General features: G+C 36.6%; 1 protein-coding gene across 1 annotated transcript in view; it reads right to left on the bottom strand.

Annotated features, from left to right (window-relative positions):
* Positions 1-22147, bottom strand: part of LOC124722896 (acyl-CoA synthetase short-chain family member 3, mitochondrial) — a 320410-nt gene that overhangs the window by 105936 nt on the left and 192327 nt on the right. Inside the window, exon 7 of the mRNA XM_047248037.1 lies at positions 8769-8997. Coding sequence (XP_047103993.1) covers positions 8769-8997 — 229 coding nt within the window. The remainder of the gene's footprint in view (positions 1-8768; positions 8998-22147) is intronic.

The raw sequence follows: 22147 nt of genomic DNA, 5'->3' as shown, positions 1-22147 counted from the left end.
ACAAGTGTAGAAATAGAATGATTCCCAATAATTCGCTCACAGTTGACGAACAGATAGTCCCATTCTGAGGAAGATGCAGTTTCACCCAGTATATGCCCTCTAAACCAGCCAAGTATGGCATAAAAATATTTTGGTTATGTGATACTACATCTGCATTGCTTTAGATGGAATTGTTTACACGGGAAGGAAGTCCCATGAACCTATTCAGAAAAATCTTGGATTGAATGTGGTGAAAGATCTTGCTAAAAGCATTGAAGGATCATCAAAAAATATTACTGTTGACAACTTCTTTACTCGTGTGCAGCTGGCAGAAGAGATGCTTCAGAAGCAAATTACAGTGGTGGGAACAATCAAACAAAATAAACCAGAAATTCCTACCGAGATGAAACCATCTGCTCAAGAGTGATTCATTCCTCTTTGTTTGCATTTAGAGGTAACATTACAATGGTGAGTTATGTTCCCAAAAAGAAAAAGTCTGTAGTCTCATTAGCACAATGCATAACAACAGAAACATTGATGAAACTCGTGCAAAAAAGAAACCAGATATAATAAAGTTCTATAACTCTACGAAGGGTGGAATAGATCAAATGGACCAGAAAATTTGTTATTACACTTGCAAGAGACAAACAAGAAGATGGTCATTTGCATTAAGGATGAATATGATGGACATCGCAGCAATGGACAGTTAAATTTTATTTTCCGCCCAACGTCTGACATACCATAGTGGAAAAAGTGATAAAAGGCGTTTTTTCCTAAGAGATTTAGCAGAGGAAATGGTAAGACCACTAATGGAACTTTGTATTCAGATCCCTAATCTTCCAAAGAAAATTGTTGATGCCATGCAAAGATGTGGTGTTCAAAAAGATGTCATATTGCCAAACCAACTACCTGTTTCAGGAAAAAGAAGAAGATGCAATTATTGTCCATATAATAAACACAGGAAAAGTGCTATGACATGCATTAAGTGTAAAACCAACATCTGTAATGAACATAGTGGCGTTCTTTGTGCTTCTTGTTTGTCACATGTTGAATACTAAGAAAAATGCAATTTTATGTGAACAATGAATAATAACTTTTTGTCAAAATATTGCCTATATACATAATATTGTGAATAATGAGTATGTTTTAGTTGAAGAAATTGGTTGTAATAAATGTTATAAAATGTAAACTGCAACTTATAAGTGAATTAATAAAATTATTTGTATATGTTGTATGTAAATGGATGTAACTACTAAAAATTCAATCTTAGAGTTTTTTTTAAAATATTAATAAAATGTTAATCAGGCCCACCAGATCCTGTTAGTGTATCTTAGGAATCTTTCAATATGACAATAAATTTGACAGAAATAAATTTAACTCCAAAGAATGATTATATGAAAAGAGGAAAATTTTAAATTAGGGCAGGGCTTTGGAGACCCTGCATATGCATTCATGTGTGTTTTCGGCACCATGCATCCTAGGGTTAATATGCTTGATATCTAGAAACAGTGTTCTAGTCAAATGGGTTAGCCATGGACATCCAAACAACCCGTATGATCTAATTATGACTACACACTCAAAATCCCTGCAAATTAAAATCAGCAATAAAAATCAAGATCCTATGTAGACTGTAAAATTACTAGCATGAAATCTAGAATTTAGATTGAAATACATATAGTCAGTAAACAGCTACCAAATGGTGTGGCTTTGCATTTGCAACGCAAATTTTATAAAGTGCTACTGATATGCTCACACAAAAATGCAGCCTATCAGTTTTTTCTGTCAGTTAAAAGATATGGTACTGTATTTTGAGGAAACTCCACTAACATCTTGCACAGACAAACTGAAACTTCTAAAGAAAGACAACTGTGTTCATGTATACTGTGCGTCTAAAGGGAATCATGTTTTCAATAATTTAATTTTAAGAAGGAGATGTAAAAAGACCTATAAAATTCTGTATTTCTGTGTTTAAAGCAAAATATTTACTGGCCACCCCTTACGTCATTTTTTGCACTGAGGTTTGATTACCAGACAGAACTGTTCAACAACTACAGTGATAGATGTGGTTCTTGAGCAGATATCAGTATCAACCACTACAAAACTGATTAATCAACATGCAAATGCATATGACATTCTAAGATCCTATTGAGCCCTAGCCCAATCTTCAACTGACACAAAGTATTATTTTTCTAATAGGATGAAAAGTTGAAACCATTAGTCCAAATGTCCCCTTAAAAGTGTTTCATACAGCTACCTAGGACTTTGGTTCCTCACTGGATTCTTGAGAACATAGCCTGATATGTCCATGACACATTGCCTGAAAAGTTAACAAAAAATGCTGAAACCACCTAAATAAATATTTCTCCTACATAATTGTCTCACAGTGTCACGCATTTTATGTATCACAGCAATTATACTCACTTGAGAAACATTACAGGAACTTCTCTGAACTGCATGTATCTAATTATGTTTGATACTGTTTCTTAATTTCCTGTTGTAGCACCAATGCACAGAACCTCAGCCAAGGCTTTGGTATCCACTACAGTGGAAATCTTCTCTCAAACTTTTTCACAATGAACCTCAGTTTATGACTCCAACATCATACTGAAAATTGTATTAAGCATCTCATAGCACCCTATTCTGCTTTCATTCCAACAGTGAGTGTGAAAGCTATGTTCTCACATTTAAGTTGCATACACACTAAGAGGTAAATGGAACATCCAGAGCAAATACTTCAACTGTCTTCCTCAGAAGGTGCAAGTCTATTCCAACAGGAGACTAGAATCTGGTAGAGAAGTTGTGCTGGAAATAACCTTGCACAATACTGCACCTACTGTGGTCAATTCCACAAGTGATAGTTAAATACTTCTCATGACAACTCTGACCTAGCTGAGTGCAGAGTTACAGTTAGTGGCCAGGTTAGATACATGCTGTTATCACAGTCACACGTGGATAACCATATAAATACGATTATTGCAATTGTGGCACATTACATTGCCGTAAAAATCAACTACAACCTTGCAACTAAGAGTGTACATTCAGAAAAGCATGATGTTTCATTTCATTTACAAATTCCCTGACAGTAACACATTTTGTCATTATGACCTATGAGCAAACAATAACAAGATTTATTTCTATATAAAGGACATTTTAAGAAAAAAAAAAAAAATAAACTAATAACAGAATGCAGTTTGCAGTACCACAATACAGAAAAATAAGGATTACCACAGCTTTATTATAAAGATTCTGACATCATAATCTTGCCATAGATGCAGTTAAAGATCTGAGAAGGAGAGTCACATGAGCATTTTCTGTAGATTGACTTTTTGGGACACAGAAGTATAAATGCCATCTGTATGTTTAATGGAGTACTTAATGATAGAATTAATGAGTGAAAGTTTATGTTTACTAATGTGCTTGAAGCTTGATAATTCAAAAATTTTCAGACTAATGACTGAATCTTGATGTTCATCATTGTATGTAATACTCATCTTTTAATTTTGCTTGTTGTTCACCTAGTGATTGAACACTGTTTTTTATTTCTGTTACTTAGTCCTTAGCAGAACTTTACTACTACAAACTGCACAATGGCATTCATTTCCACCCATATGATTTTGATTGAGAGCACACTGGAAACAGTTCCTCTCAAATTGTAACTGTAGTGTGTAGAAGCTGCAGTTCATGATGCAACTGCATTTTGAGCCATCATGCCACTTACTATGGCATCACTCATTTACTGTGAATGAATTTGGAAGCAAGACCAAAGAGATTTGTAGTTTTAAATTAAATAATTACAAAACTGTGAGTGCATGTAGTAGAAAGATACACAAGTTTGGTGGTTTAGGCATCTGCATTAGAAATAATGTTCAGTATGAAAACACTGATTGGGTTGATAAACTCAGTGTGGAGATGGCCTTTGAATCAGCAGCAGTAAAAATAAAGGTAGGTAAAATTGGTCTAATAATTGTTGGCCTGTAAAGATCACCAAATACTGATGTAGATGAATTCACCTGCCATTTGTATGAAGTTTTGGATAAACTATGAACAAACATGTACGGTAATAATAGGAGATGGGAACATAGATTCCTTAAGCTATAATGTAAATTATATTAGATATTCTGACTTGTTATATTGCTATAACTATGTCCATATAAATTTTTTGCCAACCAGAATAAATTTGACTGTCCGGTTGCAAATTTAAATTGGGAACTATTGGTGGCAAGAAATATTGAATACTATTTCTTGGAACATAGAGCCTTACCTATAGAGATTAATACAGATTACAAAATGATTCCACTTAATGACTTACTGATTTATAAACTAAAAACTGACCATTTAAAAAAATACAGGGAAGCAGATTACACAATGAATCTTAAATATCCTCTAACAAAGAACAAAGAATGCTAGAAAAAAACATATAGGTAATCCCTGAAGATTCTAAAAGCTCACTATTATGTTCAACAAATAAGTGAATTCAGTAATGTTATCATAACAACTTGGAATGTAGTAAACAAAGAGAATTCAAGTTGTAGTAATATAGCACTAGAAGACTTCATAAAACATTTTAGAAAGGCATGCAAAGAAGAAATTGAAACAACACTACAAATAAACTCAGTCAAAAGGAGTAATCCATTTTTCATAACGAGTGTAATAGAATATGAGGTACTGAAAATAATCTCAAAACTCAACATAAAAACATTTAATTCCTGTGATGATGTATCATTTACTTTATATAAGGAATGCAAAACTGAATTAATAAAACCAATAAATGGTTCAACTGAACTGGCCCGAGGGAGCTTTCCTGAACTTTTAAAAATTACTGGAGATATGACCAAAGAATAAAAAGGGAGCAGCCACTGACATAAATAATTACAGCCCAATCTCATTGACTTCAACACTTGGCAAATTGCTTGAAAGACTAATTTTAGACCCAATGGAATCTGTTGTCGGTAAACAACTTGCAGCACAGGTTTGGAAAAAGGTGATCCACAATAACAGGAGTGGCAATTTTTTTTCCTTGAACTGCTAAACAGACTAGATAAAGGAAGCAAAGTTATTGGGAATTTTCTAGATAAGTCTAAGACCATTTATTCTGTGAATCTTGCAGTACTGTTATTCAAATTAGAGACTTATGGTGTAAGAGGAGTAGTACTTAAGTTCTAAGTTTGTATCTTCAAGAGACAGTGTACTAAACTGTGTTGTAAGAATAAAAGCAAAACCCCAACAGTAAACTGTGGAATCCCCCAGGGAGGTGTTATTGGGCAATTTTTGTTTCTTGCATGCATAAATTGGATAACACAGCTGCAAAACTCAAAGCTGGTGAACTATGCTGATGATACATAATTTATTGGTTGTGGCCATGCAGAACAGCTAGTAATACAAGGAAATAAAGAGAACTCTGAACTGATCACAGAATATCTAACAATGAATGAACTTACACTGAATAAGGACAAGATTGTTGCAATGAAGATCTTGTTAAATTATAACCGATCATATAGTGAATCACTGTCTGCAGTTGAGACATCTGATAAACATGTTTTTAGGCATTGTGATTGATGAACATCTTACATGAAAAACATATCAGCCACATCTGTAAAAAGATTAGCTGCAATATTTACTTACTAAATATAACTACCCCTACTGTCCTTTAACAAGTGTACTACAGATTAACGCTCTCAGATGTGCAATATGGGATTGGGCACCCACAGTTTACATGAATAGGATATTCAGGCTTCCAAAGGGAGCACCTACATAGTCCACTCAAGTTAATGTGACCACCACCTATGTTCAGTATCAATGTGCAATAACCTCTCCCAGATGCCAGCTGGCAGCATGAACAGTAGAGGGTATATAAAGCTTGTCAAGAGAATGTGGAAAAAAGTGCAGTTGTAGTAATATAGAAACAGAGTGACTTATCTGATGTTTGAAAGACCATGATAACTGGTTTTTTGGCCAAGGGTAAAAGCATTTCTGAAATAGGTACATTTGAAAACTGTTCATGTGCTACCATGCATAAAGTATACCATGCATGGCAAAATGGCATTGTCCAAAACTGGCACAGAGGCAACAGTGGTGCACCATGGGCATAGATGATAGGGGTTAGCGATGGCTGTGGAGATGTGTACAGGTGAATAGACACGCAATTGTTGAGTGACTGACCACCCAGATGAACCAAGAAGCTACCAACAGTGTCTCCTCAATGACTATTTAGCGAACATTGCTGCGTATGGGCCCCTATAGCAGGTGCATGGTTCATCCATCCATTCTGACTGCTGTTCATGAGCAACAAAGGCTTGAATTTTCATGTCAGGTGGTCTTTTCGTATGAATCACATTTTATACTCATTGGACAATGGCTGTTGGTGTGTATGGCCCTGCAACAATTGTTGGAATGGTCCAGGACAGAGGAGGGACTGTTATGATCTGAGGAATGTTTTTGTAGCATTCCCTGGGTGATTTCATCATTCTGGAAGGCACAATGGATCAACAAAACATGTATCTATCCTTGGGAACCATCTCCAACTCTACATGCAGTTTGTTTCTCATTGGCATATGCTCTGCAGGACAATGCAATGTGTTACACAGCTTGCAGCATATCTGTATGGTTCTAGGAGCACCAGGATGAGTTTAGCATATTCCCCTGGGCACCAAACTCCCTGATTTAAACCATTTGAGAATGCATGGGACCCCCTCAATCAGGCTGTTTGTGCCATGGTTCCTCAACCGAGAAACATGGTGCTGGAGTCAGTGTGGCTCCACATCTCCTTTGGTACCTTCCAGATAGGTATCATAGGATACCAAGTAATAAAGGAGCTATAGATCACAGCCCACTTGAAGCTGGAGTCTATAATAGGTTGTCAAATAGCTCCATGAAAATCTTTTTTAGGGAAAACCGAAATGGTTGTTAACTGAAAGATTTGTGTACCTCCCCACTCAGAGATTCTTGGGCTTCATTATCAACAATTCCATTTCTATATTCTTTATATAATAGCATATATTATTATGATACTTGGTGTGTATATTCATTATATGTATGGCATGATATAGTTGCAAGTGTACAAAAAATGATGATGTGCAAAACTGAAAAATTATTATGACATTTACTGTAGGTTCCCTCACAATCCCCCATTCACCTGCATTTTTTCATTTCTCTTTATCTTATTGATATTGCATAAGTTACTCATATATTCTGTAGTTACACTGACAATTCTTTTTTTAATTGATTTGTGAATCACACTTCCTGTTTTATACCTCCTGAAGTACCTTTGTAAAGTACTAATTTTATTTTATTGGTTTTGTATATTACTATAAACTGTTATGCTGTCCCAGTTTTGTTTACTCCGTTTATATTTATTTACTGTTCAAGTTTTTACTTTTTACATTGCATTACCATCACACTGTCAAAGATACTATTTACTGTACGTTTTTGCTTAAATCTAGATGTAACTTCTTTTCAAATGTTGTTCACAAACATTGTAACTTCTTTGGTGACAATAGTCAGTAAATCTCTGACGATGGCCTTGTAAGCCAAAAACTGGTTAACACAATAAAAGTAGAACACAAGCAAACTAGCACTTTTCATTTATTATTTTGGAGAAATAAAGATTTTTTATTATTAGTAGTAGTAACAAGTGGAATCTTGGCTTTCCTCTCCAATCCCATGCAGATGCAGTAACCAAAAGATTCCAGTCATGGCTAATGTATGATGTAAGAAAGTATAATGCACACTAAAAATTATGATGATTGTCATACAAGTTATTTCAAACAACTGTATATTGATTCTTTTCCTTCTTTTACCATATCTGACAAAAATCACTGGTTTTATATTTACCAGTTTCATCTATGATATACAACCAATGCAGCCACAAACAGTTGTTATAAAAATGAAAAGGCTTATTTCTTCATGTGTAATAAGAGAAAAAAGTATTATTTTCAATCATAGACAGTTCAAATTGACAGCTATGTTGTTCTTCACAAGTCTGTTTACAATAGGATGCATCCACAATTAGGCTTTAAAATACAGTAGTAAACACGTAAATCTAATTATTCCTTCTGTACTTTTTGACAAGACTGACACTGCACATCACAGCTGAAAGCCCATATGAAAAAATTAGAAATTCGTGAATGTTACTGATACTGATATCTAAATACCTGACAGTGAATTTTTTAAAATACCGGTAGTTTGAAAGTAGGAATCTCTTCATATTTCACATACAATATCACATTGGCATGGAAATTTAAGAGTTAAATAAGCACAGAGGAAATTAACAATTATTTGACCAAAATTAGTACATATGAAATGCAGCTCAGAGGGGACTTTTATAGCAGTGTGTGCTCATAGGTTATTGCTGATAAAGTTTAGAGCTTTTGTAAGAACAGTAATTTCGAATCTATAGAAAGTGTAATACCTAGCACAAAGATTGCTTAAAATGGAAATGCAGCTACCTTTTTGAAGTATAATAACTACCCAGAAGCTTCTGTAAGAAAATGGAAGGTTTATAAATTTTACAAAAATATGTTTTTTGGACACTAGAGATACAGTAACACAACTTACATGATAAGAAGATCCGTAATGGAAGAAAAAAGAAGAAGCTGAAAGAAATGCCTTTAAATCCTGTGGGATTCCTCTGCTTTGAGAACTAATGTATTACCAAAGACATTTACATTAATAATAAACAGTATTTCTGACACATTGTTAATGTAATTTGGTTATTTTTTACTTGTATCATAGGTGGGTCTTATTTGTTTTTCATTCATATAGATGAATATGCATGTAGATATTGAGCATACCTGAAATACTGGCCAGCGTCTGGTGTACGATCAGGCTTTCCCTCATACATCACTGATGTGACACCATATACTAGAGGTGCATAACAAATATATGAATGACCCACCACCCATCCCATGTCAGATGCTGTCCACCAAACATCATCCATTCCAATTCCATATATTGTTGGCATTGTCCATGCAAGTGTGGCAATATGGCCTCCAACAGGACGGAGAATTCCTTTAGGTTGATCTATGGTAAGCAGTAAAACCAATACTGAATTAATGGTAAATATTATAAAAATAATGTAAGTACAGTAACATTAATCCATATATTTATCAAGAATTAGATTTATTATGTAGCAGACAGAAAACATACAGAAATGAAGGTTAGATATGGATTTTCATTCATTATTGTGGATGGACAATACAAAAAAGGTGTACTTAAAGTAAACAAATTAAACATTTGTGTTATTTAGACATTTTAGTTTACTCAAAAACATTGGGCTTATTTTGTGTTTATTTTGAGGTTCAAATCTCTATCCCATTGTTACAGCAATTTGTGATATGCTATAAACAATTATGTAAATTCTCACACTAAAGGGACATAATTTCCTTCAAAAATGTTTATTTAATTCTCTTAAACAAGTTACCAGTGAATGTAAGCAATCTGAAACATTCAGTCTGCCATTCTGACATTTGTCCAATTAAATAAGATACTATGATTCCCTGTCACCTTTAATTGCATGTACAGACTAAAAACTCTTATTAAGAATGAGATTTTCAATCTGCAGTGGAATGTGCACTGATGTGAAACTTTCTGGCAGGTTAAAACTGTGTGCCGGACCAAGACTCAAACTCAGGACCTTTGCCTTTCGCAGGCAAGTGCTCTACCAACTGAGTTACCCAAGAACAACACACGCCCCATCCTCACAGCCCGACTTTTGCCAGTACCTCATCTCCTACCATCCAAACTTTACAGAAGTTCTCCTGCAAACCTTACAGAACTAGCATTCCTGAAAGAAAGGATATTGCAGAGACATGGCTTAGCCACAGCCTAGGGGATGTTTCCAGAATGAGATTTTGACCCTGCAGTGGAATGTGCGCTGATATGAAACTTTCTGGAAGATTAAAACTGTGTCCCGAACTGAGACTCGAACTCAGGACCTTTGCCTTTCGCAGGCAAGTGCTCTGGCAGAAGTGGGGGTGTGAGGACAGGGCGTGAGTCATGCTTGGGTAGCTCAGGTGGTAGAGCACTTGCCCTCGAAAGGCAAAGGCCCCGAGTTCAAGTCTCGGTACAGCACACAGTTTTAATCTGCCAGAATGTTTCATATCATTGCACATCCGCTGCAGAGTGAAAATATCATTCTGGAAACACCCCCTGTGCTGTGGCTAAGCCATGAATATCCTTTCTTTCAGGAGTGCTTCTGTAAAGTTTGGATGGTAGAAGACGAGGTACTGGCAGAAGCAGGGCTGTGAGGATGGAGTGTGAGTCGTGCTTGGGTAGCTCAGCATATGGTAGAGCACTTGCCTGCAAAAGGCAAAGGTCCCAAGTTTGAGTCTCAGTCTGGCACACAGTTTTAATTTGCCAGAAAGTTTCAACTCTTATTAAGTTAGCCATTAATGCATCAAGTCAATGGCTTCCTATTCAATTTATGAATTGCAAGGAATGCTTTCACTGTTATTTTTAATGAGTGAAATAGTGGTTCATTAAACACAGACAATGGTGGATCTATTTTCTCATCTCTGTTCTACATTAATACAGGTAGACAACTGGGAAACAAGAGAAGAAATTGCAGGCCCACAAAAAGAATATAACATGTGGCTATAATTACAGTGCAGCTGTTCATGAAGGTCCATTGTGGGCAATGAAACTTGGTAGATCTAATAATGTGTCATTGGGGAACCAATTTACGTTGGAAAAAAATTAGTGCTTATCATGGCCATCAGGTGCAAATCTGGCACTGCACACTGTTTGTATGATGGTATGACATCCACACTGCCATTTCACAAACCATAATGTGAGTGAACAGAATGGTTATCAAGAAGAGACACCGAGCACTTTCAGTGAAACTGTTTTATGTGAATGACAGCAATTACAGTGCTGCATTGAGAAAGTATTGCCAACTGAAAGGTCTGAGGAGAGGCCTGATGTCAATAAATCATTTAAAGAAGATGATAATTAAATTTGGAAACACAGGTGAGCTTGGTGTGGCACCTGTAAGGGAAAGTTATCTTATCCCATTGGGAACTATTGACAAAATTGTTGTTGCTGCCATGCAGCACATGCCCTGGGTAGTGCTAGTGCTCTTGTAGTGCCACAAGAATTGTCCATCTCATGGTCCACGGTACACTTAAAAATACGAAGCAGAAAAATAATTTTTGCTTTTCTCACTTGTATGACCATTTCTGCCCATGTCACATTCCTAATTCATTACATATGGAAATATTTCTATGTGTCTTTCTTGCACTCACAGCATCAGATTTTCATCTAGCTGCCAAAACTGGAACTAATTTTTTTTTCTAGTGTAAACTGGTTCTGGATTAATGCATTAGAGTATTTACCATGTTTTGGTGCTATATGGCAATTACAGTGCACACTGAACCTCTGTGAATAGCTGTACTTTAATTTCAATCATAACCATCTGGTACGTATAACTAATGGCCACATATCTCCACTTTCAACAGTGCACTCACAGACAGAGAATAGGAGTATCTTCTAAATGCATGAAGAAGTACTGATTAATGATATGCCTGCCACAGTCTTCATACTTTACAAAAACTTGATACAAATAAATAAATGTAGTAAGTCGTCAGCTGGAGAACAAATGTCTCACTTGTAATTTGTGAGGAAGTAATGGATGAAGTTTTGCTTAAACTCAGATAGTGATTTTATGGTGTTTTATGAACTTGTATTGTATGCACTTTGCTTGACATTGTTATCAGAAAAAGATGTACCAGCTCACATGACTGAAGTACTACTTATGGAAACTGGTTTAGCAGTTTATTAAAATCTATCCTGGTTTTCACTACAATCAAATAATGATAGAAAGAACTTATACTTACCACATTTAGGTAAGTAGAAGTTTTTTCCATCATTGTTTGATTATCTTTCCATTTTGAGATCTTTTCCAACAGATGTTGTCATTTTTCATTGGACTGATTTCAAAACTTGGAGCAACTCTGCATCAATCCAGGATTCAAACTTAAGTTGTGTGGTGTCCAAGATGTTCACATCTTTAGAAAATGACAGACTGGTCAAACACAGAACATGTTCATTTTTGTTAGATGATTTATCTTTGAATTAGAGTAAAATTAGCTGCATAATGTAGGTTATAAAATGCCTTTTATTGAGACTAGTGTGTACAGACATGTCATTTATATCAAATTTCACAAAGAAGGCAAGAAATACTCTATTTTACATTGCAGCATGATTTCTTATGGGGACTACCAACACACAAACACTTATATATTAAAGAAATAGAATTTAAATAATCAGAAGTTTGAATAATAATGTCTCCAGTCACAATTTTTTCATGTTTTATTGAATCACACAAAGCATTTTGAACCCTGTGGGTCCATCATCAGATGAAAATGATCTTAATACATTATTTGCTTCTGCTCTCAAGTGAGGTGATGCAAAATGTATGTTCCTGTTGTGAGAATGTTAGATGCTAGGTTTTGTATTACATGAATCAAACGACAGAAAATATGATGATAAATGGTGTAAAACAGTGTAATACTTAATTTTTGGGAAGGTTTTCCACTGTTTCTCATCATATTTTCTGCTATTTGATTAATGAAGTACTGAATCTAGCCTCCAGCCTTCTCATAACAGCAACATACATTTCACATCACCTCACTCGAGAGCAGAAGTAAATTACATATTATGATGATTTGTAACTGATGGTAGATCTGCAGGGTCCATAATGCCATCATGTGATTAAAAAAAGTGATTGAAGGCCTTATTAATTTTAATTTCTGTGTATTGAATACAGTCTTGTTCACAAGTGGAAAATATGGATAAAATAAAATAAAATAAAATAAAGGGACTTGATTACAATAACCTAGGTATTCAACAGTTCCAATAGCAATGGACAAGCATGGCAGCAGAGTGAGTTATAGAGATGTATGTACCCAGCATGTACTGTACATTTACTTTGAGTCAGATATTTCCATTTGCAGGGATATTATGTTATGTCTAAAGCCTCCAGCAAAAATCAATAAACAATCAGTTTATATTGTTGTTATTTGAGACAATGTTTCAATCAAGAGATGTACTTAATCCTGTTATGTGTGTCAAAATGCAATAACATGCTGTGTTTATGGAAAACTGCTTTTCATTGTTATAGATTTATTATAAAATTGTTAAAACAAGTAACAGAAGGGAATGTTATGGTTCAATAATCTAACATGAGACTCAGGAACTAATCAAGGTACACAGTAATAAAGATAAATGACAGTCACACACTACTTACAAAAATTGTATTGACAATTAATGTCCATCAACTATAACATGTTTAGATTTATTTGTGTCCAAAACTTTTAAGTTGAAACCTTATACACTTGGGAGAAAATACCCTATCACAAAAAGGACTACTGTTTCTCTCTCAACCCAACAATAAATTAAATTATCCAAGGAGTGGCTTCTAAGCTAGATCTTTAATTTTTAACTGGATTTTAAGGGACTTCTAAATTTTTGCTCTATTTGTGTATGCAGACTGCTAAAGAAATAAGAATGTAGTACACCAAACCTCACAAATCAAGGCTGCAATGTAGACAAGAAATTTTTGTGTATGCAGCATTGTATTGCTGTATATCACAGATTAGCTAAAAGTGATTTTTACCAGTAGACACTATTGAAGAAGAAATGTACTGGAGTGGGATGGTAAGAATTTTGGCTGCTTAGTCTTCAGTGTTATTAAATTATTTATTTTAAAATGTGATATTATGAGAATAACTATAATTATTGTTATAGCTATGCATTTACTCTTACTTTAGTTGTGTAATTTACTAATATACGTCTCTGTAGCTACTCTGTTATGAAGATAAGACACCATCCATAGAAGCAGAGGGGTGCCACAGTTGCTACAACATTTCAACATTTCAGTTTCCCTTCAAGGATATTTTATCCAAACAATTAGAGGCCTTCATGAGGTAAAACAAAATACCATAAGGATATTTTTCTTGTTTATCTCTGTCATTTATGACTCCAAATATGGACTGCTTTATAGATAACACTCCACGGAAGTTAGGATTAGAGCCTGCAAATAAATTATTTTGAAATAAGTGGGTCAGTACTCCTTCATACATTACTTTTCCCAAACTTTTGAAGAACAGAGGACAGAGCAAATGGGATCATCTCTTTAAGGTTATATGATTAGTGTCATTTTTGTTATTTCAGTGTTTTAGAAATGCAGCTTCAGCTATTGGCCATTTACATAGGTATTGTTATGTGGATCTAATGATGTCGACACAAGATTTAAATAATCTGCTAGAAAGACCCTTATAGTCAGAAGATCCAAAACTTATTAACAGTGACATTAGTATTGTAGTTTTCTAATGGTTGTAAGTTTGAGGCTGATAGTTAATACAGTTTCTGCCCTAGCAAGTGTGCATTTGGCTCCTACAATTTCTGTGATTTTTTTTGGAGTGTGTCCTCAATTTGGTCAATGATTTCAACTGATCAATATTTGTGCCGCAGATACTGTCTGGGAAGTGAATATAATGTGTTTCACTGATTTTATTATTATTCTTTATATTTAATAGTAATAATTTAGATGTTTTTGCATTGTTTTGAAGTGTTTGATTTTTGACACAATGTATAATTTTTTTAAATTTTGGAGTGTAAGATTTTACAGTATAATTAGTAATGCTAATTTAGAATACAGTCTGTCTTCTGGCCCAAGATACTTTAATGTTTTGATATTATCCAGCTTTTCTCTCTATTTTCTTCAGATTCCCCACCTAGAACAGACATGGATATGTCAGTGGTACTAAAGCTATGAGCAGTTGCCGCGGGCCGTCAGTGTATCGGGAGCCACCACCATGATGCGCACATGGTGTCAATTATTTAGACATGGTGTCACCCAGTGGTGACTGCCACTGAGTCCATGGCTCAGGCTTGTGACATGGCTCATTGCTTGCTGTACTTTGTACCTGTCTGTATCATGCTATTGCAAAGACAAGTTGACTCAGTTTATTTTCCTGTATTGAGTAGTTACTGATTTGGATTTGTTGTATTTCTACACCAACTTAGCTATGTCCCAGACTTGTTAGGGCTTCGTTCACTTCATGAACTCAGTCTGGTACCATGGAATTCGCCAGTAGTTAGTGTTTCCCCAGCCTCTGCATTGGTTGATGTGTCCCATAGCGAGCAGTGGCCCATAGCACAAGTTGTGCCATCAAATCCTGTCCAGTGTGCAACCCTCATCATCACCAGCAGCACTGTCTGTACTGTGACATCATTTGCTTTGCTTGCCACAAGCCAGGACACTTTGCAAGTGCCTGCCTCAGCCAGTAGACATCAACTTCAACCATTAGCATACTGCACACTATGCTGCTACTGCCAGGGACAACAGCAGATTGGATGCAGCATATCATACTGCACCTGGATGTTGACAGGATGATTGTTAAATTCCAGTTGGACAGTGGTGTGGCCATATTCCTAATTAATGGGTGCATTGGCTCCCCACCACTACGTGCACTGTTGCGTAAGACATACAATGGCCAGTAACTCCTGCTGCAGGTTCAAATCATGGTGCAAGCTAAGTACGCAAATGTAGTGCAACAATTAATGTTGCTTGTAGTTAATTCTTGGTCAACTACTAACATTTTTGGTCTTGATGCTTTCTTGCTTTTCAATTTCCAAATTCAGGACAGTTAAATCTAATTTCTAATACAATTCCATTCATGAAAACAGATGTGTTGCATGAAAATTTCAAACAGATGGTTGACCTTCCTTAGGTTGTGCTAAGAATTTTCAGGCACACATCTCACTGAACCATTTGGCAGTACCTAAGTTCAGTAGAGCCTATCCAATACCATTCACCATGCATGAACAAAATTATGGCAGAACTAAACAGGCTGCAGAATCTGGGTGTTACTTCCCCTGTCTTTTCTAGCCAATGGGTGGCACCTATGGTTATTGTACAAAAGCCTATTGGTTGCTTTGGTTCTGTGGTGATTGTAAGTCTCCCATTCATGGCAAACAAATGGTGATTTTTGCTCAAGCACTAGGTATGAGGAACTGTTAGCTAAATTGGCTGGAGTTCAGTATTTTTCAAAAGTTGATCTTGCTTACACTTGTTTTCAGTCACCTGTTGATGATCCCACAAAACAGTTTCTTGTGATCAATAAATCATTTGACATGTACAGATATTACATATTGCTCTCTGGGCTCCTCTGGGCTCTCTAGGGCTCCCACAATTTTTCAGAGGTATCTAGAACAGCTCATCCAAGGTATCCCTAGTTGTGTGAATTATTTGGATGATTTGTTAGTTATGGGGGCCACGTGGGAGCAGCACTTGTACAGTTTCTGACTGTTGTTTGATCAGTTGCAAGCCAATGGCCTATGTTGTAATTTCACCAAGTGTAGTTTCTTCCAGCCAAAAGGCAAGTATTTGGGCCACATCTTACTTAAAGACAGGCTTATGCCAACACAATACCACGTGACCACCATTATTAATTTACCAGTGCCTGAGAATCTTAAGGAGTGCAATCTTCCTCTGGACAGAGTCAATAATTATGCAAAGTTCATTCCAAATGTTGCTCATATTTTCCATCTGCTTAATCAGTTATGTAAAAAGGGTGTTCCGTTTGTGGGGTCAGAGACATGTCAATGGGCATTTGTGCAACTTAAAATGTGTCCTGTGTCAGCTCTATCTCTGGCAATGTTCCAACCTGGTGAACAGTTAACACTAGCCACAGGTGCATTTGACTGTGGTGTTGGTGCTGTCCTGTCACATAAATTTGCTGACAGTATGGAACAACTTATTGCATTAGCATCTAAGAAATTGAACTCAGCACAGTGAAATTTTTAGCAGATAGAAGAGAGGTGTTGGCCATCATTTAGTGTTTCTGGGAGTTCCATGTCTACCTCTACCTGATAATGGACCACAAGCCCCTGCTGTCATGTTTTGGCCCCCATGCAAAACTTCTGGACAAAACAGTGTAGCACCTGCAGTGGTGGGCACTGTTTCTTAGTAACTAGACTTATGACATTTACTACAGAATTACCACACACCATCCTACTTCTGGTTCCTGTCTCATTTGCCCTGATGTGGATTTTGACAGACATGAAACACTGTGTTTTGCCTTGGACACGAACAGCAGTACACCCTTGATGAGTTTCCCAATGTAGCAGCAGAAACAAGTCAGGACCTGCTCCTTTGCAAGGTGTCTGTGGTGCAGTGGGGCTGGCCTAAACATTTGTCTAAAGATGCAGTCTCAGAGTAGTGCACTTGTTTTTTCCTCACATAGAGACTTAATGTTATGGATGGAGTCATTTTGTTAGCCATGGATGAGGTAGCATGTTAGGTGATTTTCCCTCCCACCCTCCATCCCTACATATTGCAACTGCTCCACACTGCCCACTGGGGAATGTGCTGAATGAAAGCAATGGCAATGCATCATGTATATTAGCTGGAAATAGATACCACCATTGAATATACCATCCGCAACTACTACGCCTTGGCGCATAACCAATTGGCCCCAGCACAGGGTTTTAACTCAAGGCTCTGCCCTGACCACTCATAGCAAAGAGTACATACAGATTTTGCCACCCCTTTCCCAGGAGCAGTGTGACTGCTCATCATTGACCCCCTTTCAAATTTCCCATATGTAGTACAGATGTCTACAACATCCTCCACGGCCAATGTCCAGGTCTTATCTACTATCTCAGCTACTGAAGGGGTCCCAGCTATATCGGTTTCTGGCAATGGCTCACAATTTATGACCTCAGCATTTCAGAATCTTTGGAGATGTATTGGTATGAAGCACATGACCATGGCCCCATTTAACCTAGCACCTAACTCAGAAGCCAAGTGGTTTTTTGGATGTTCAGGTCACAGATGAAAAAAAATCTTGATGTTAGCGAAATCAAGGGATGAACTCAACAGGCTCCTGATCATGTAGCAGTCCACCCCTGTCAATGGACATAGCCCAGCCGAGATTTTGGATGGGGGCTGACCACGTACCCTGTTTGACCTCCTGCAGGCTCCTCACCCCTGCACCCCACCATATTATCAGGCCAGCTCTCACATGTGGGTCTGCACGTTCAGCCAAAATTCCAGGTGGTCCCAGGCTGTCATGATTGCAATAGGGGGTGACAGATGTTCAGAGTGGCAGCCGAACGGGAGCAGCTGATCTGTCGCCACAATCAACTCCAGCTACAGTGTAATGTGCCACCCCCATATCCTCCTTGGGCACTGGACTCATCTCAAAACTGTATCAGCCACTGGGTCTGCTCTTTCCCCCTCCACCCTCCAATCTGGTGCAAGGCATCAATGGGAAGTAGATACTGACAAGTGATGGGAACCTATGGAGCTGGATCCCCTTCCTCCAATTGCAACATGCACAGCTCCTATCCCAAACAACTGGTGCCACCCCTGTCACAAGTGACAGTCATTTCCCCAAGGGCCAAACAAAGGTGTTACTGAGTCAAATCAATGCAGAACTCCCACTCTGGCCATGGAGGACGAGCTGCTCGAGCCATTGTCAAGAATTTTGGTTTTGTCCACTCCCCATCATTAACGCAGTCAGCATAGATTGGGCCAATTCTGGTCCTATGTGTTGATTAATGGGGAGAGGAATGTTGTATATGAAGTGATTTGGATTCCCAACCCAACACAGGCATGGACGTGTCAGAAGAAAGGGTGAGAGGGGTGGCTGGCGCTATCCAGTGGTGACTGTTTGCAGCTGGCCTGTGGCCTGGGCTCACAGTGCAGCTCATTGCTTCCTGTGCTTTGTAGCTGTTTATATCATGTCATTGCACAATCAAGTTGACTCAGTTTGTTTTCCAGTTCAAGTGGTTACTGATTTGCAACTGTTGTATTTCTATGCTGACTTCACTACAAGTACACCCCACTCTTGTTAGTGCTTCATTCACTTCATGAACACAGTCTATTATGGACTTATTGTTATGTGTGTTAATTTCTCTGAGGTTTGGGGTATCCACTGGAGTAAATGATGATAAACAGTTTACCTACACAATGCAGGATAGACAACTTTCTATGCTCAATTTTATTTTATCTGTTTTATCAGAAAACAAGGATACACTGAAGTACTTGCCACAGAAACTGAGAAACACCAAACAAGAAATACAAATCACAATCCTGTGTATCCTTGGTAATGATGATCACATGTCAGTGACCAAATATTCAACCACTAGCTACACAACCAGCTATTTTTACAACCACTTTTCAAAATAACCTTAGAAGTCTCATTGCAATGTTTTATTAATACAAGAGACCAACTGTGAACTACTTAGAACCCAAAAATCTGTGCTTTCAAGCTACACTGCTGGCAAAATATAATCAGCCATAAAAATGGAGTCATGCAAGTGTGTATGTGTGTACGCATATAGCTCTAAGGAACTTCTTTTCAATTAATTTAAGAAAGAATAGTTTGATTTACTTCCACACAAACCACAGGAGCTCAGGTTATTGACCAAGTTATTGAGGTTATTGACCAGGTAATAAAGCTATGAAACTCTTTAAAATTTCTTGGTGTTTATGCTGATAGCTAAGCTGGGAACATTATGTTTTCCAGACACTAAAGTGGCTGTCATCAGCATATTTGCTTTAAGAGTGAGCTCTTAATTTGGTGACTGAAGTATCTGAAATTCAGTGTTCCTTAGCAATTTTTATTCAGTAATGTATTATGGACTACTATTCTGGTGTAACAGGCCAGTGTAAAAAAGAAAACTCATCACAGTACAGAAAAGAGCAGTTTTTATCACGTGTGGGGTCCCTCCCTTCAAATCTTCAAACAACTTGCTATCATGAGTACAACACCTCAGTAGAGGTACTCTCCATGACCATTAGAAGAAAAGACAGCCTCAACTCATAGCACAAGAATTTGGTACTGGTACAGTATGAGGTAAAGTATGCTGGTGATAAAATTTTCAGTCCAGTCCTAAATAAGATTATTACTGGGTCAAATCAATGCAGACCTCCCACTTTGTGATTCTTGAAGTAGTGACATTAAAAATACCAGGAGATGAAATATTGCTGTCCCAGATGGATGCTTAAAAGATGATGGAATAGTATGTCTTTTTTTAAGCTAACTTGAAGAAGAACTAACTTGACACTTCATTTTACATTATGGAAGAATTGTTTTGCAGGAAACTGGACATTTAATATGATGCTCTCATGTTCCTCATAGCCTTGGAAATTCCAGTTTGTTGTCTGTGACAATATGCATTTTAAATTAAGGTGGCAAACAAAAATTACTGCCTAACACTGTTTTTGTTAAGCACATTATTTCACTGCAAAGTTATTTTTGTTGTACTAATTTTTATTTATAGTCTGTGTATTACTATTTATTCTGGATGTTACTATCAAACACAGATCTATGGAAGATGTATACTATAAATAAATAAAATAAATGATCATCTCATTTACCATTTAATCCACATTAAACTGAAATATTTCAATGACAAATTTTTGCCTACTGGATTTTTTTTTTATATAAAAGAAAGGTAAAGTAATGTTTATCACCCCACTGAGAATGAGGTCATCAGAAATGGAATACAAGGATTTAGAAGTAAGTCAGCCATGTTCTTTGAAAGGAGCCATCCTGTGTTCATCTTGTGCAGTTTGTGAAAATAGAAAACCTAAATCAAAATAGGCATACAAGGATTTGAACTGTCACCCTGAATGCAAGTCCAGTGTGATAACCACTGCACTAGCCTAATCAGTGGCTTTCCTGCAATACAGCTAAGGAATATGTTTGTGAAAGTTTATGGCTTTAATGGAGGAACAAATAAATAAGTCTCTTCATCAAACACAGTGTATTCAATTCTATGTGAGACTAGATAAACTATAATAAATAACCACAGAACATGACTGAAGCAAAGTATGAAAAAATGGTTAATGAATATACTTTGGGTTGCATATTAATACAAATTTGAAACAGAAATCATACTTTTCTTAAACATTTAAGTTCACTAATAACTTCTGTGTTCCTGATAGATTTTGACACTGAAAACACCAGAGAGTTCTATGGAATGGTATTCTGGGAAAATTGTTCATTAAGACATACCATATTCTTCTACAGAAATATGCTTTAAGTGCTATAGCAAGAACAAATGTCATTTATGGAATGTAGAGAAACATATAAGATACAATGACGTTAGAATAGTTAGGGAATATGTGATAATGAAGGTTTCTGTATTTCCGACATGTCCTATATAACATGTACGCTCACTGTACACCATGTAATCCTACAGGATCAAATAAAATTCAATTCAATTCAACAGTGAAGTGGAGGTTGTATGTAGCACAGAACACATTGACTGGACAACAGTAGTACAAGTTACAGAATAGGCTGAGAACTCATTTACAATCACTTAAATAAGACTGTTTCGTTGGCAGATCACCAGAGCATGCCAGGGGGGCCAATCCATGTGACTTCTATAAGCAAGCCTGTGAACTATATGGATGTAAGAATCCTGAAATCCTGCATGTAGTGAGTGAAGGTACATTATTAAGGACTACAGCTGGAGTACACCCCTGTACTTTATGTTAAAATATCGGACATACTAACAGCTCTTATAGACTTAATTGCTAAACCCTGTTCACAATTTGAAAATAATCATAGTATTTATAAATATGAGACCAGGAACAAAAATTACATGCATAATAAACCCTTTAACTTTATTCTTGTAAATAAGGAAATGAGGTGTGTTGCTATGAAAATATTTCAGAGCCTCCCTTGTAAATTGACAGACTCAATAAACAAAGAAAACAGTTAAAAACAGTTTAAATCATGTTTGTTTGACAGATCTTTCTACTATATATGATAATTTATGAGTAGTCCCAATTAAAATATTTAAATGTCGAATAAGACTGATATAAAAGCAAGTCATGAAAATGAGCAACAAGTAACCTAAGTTTGACTTATATTGTGTATTTTATTTGTAAAATAATTTTCACATTCCTCATCCAGTACATAAGTCTATCAAGAAGACACAATGGACAAGAAATTTTATTCATTTCTAAACCTATTTCTCAAATATTTTGAAGCCAGCTTCCCCCCAAAGACAAATGAAAATCAAATCAAATGTAAGCAAGCATGAAGTTTGGGGAACAGCAGGGATTAGAGTATAGTGTGCCATAAAAAGCAAACTTTGTCTATGACTGAGGACCAGTACAAACAAAGCAGTGGAAATACAGTGTAAG

The sequence above is a fragment of the Schistocerca piceifrons genome, chromosome X (genome assembly GCF_021461385.2).
Source record: "Schistocerca piceifrons isolate TAMUIC-IGC-003096 chromosome X, iqSchPice1.1, whole genome shotgun sequence".
NCBI classification, from domain to species: domain Eukaryota; kingdom Metazoa; phylum Arthropoda; class Insecta; order Orthoptera; family Acrididae; genus Schistocerca; species Schistocerca piceifrons.
Note: the sequence above shows the minus strand (reverse complement) of the source record. Positions and strands in the feature narration are given on the sequence as shown.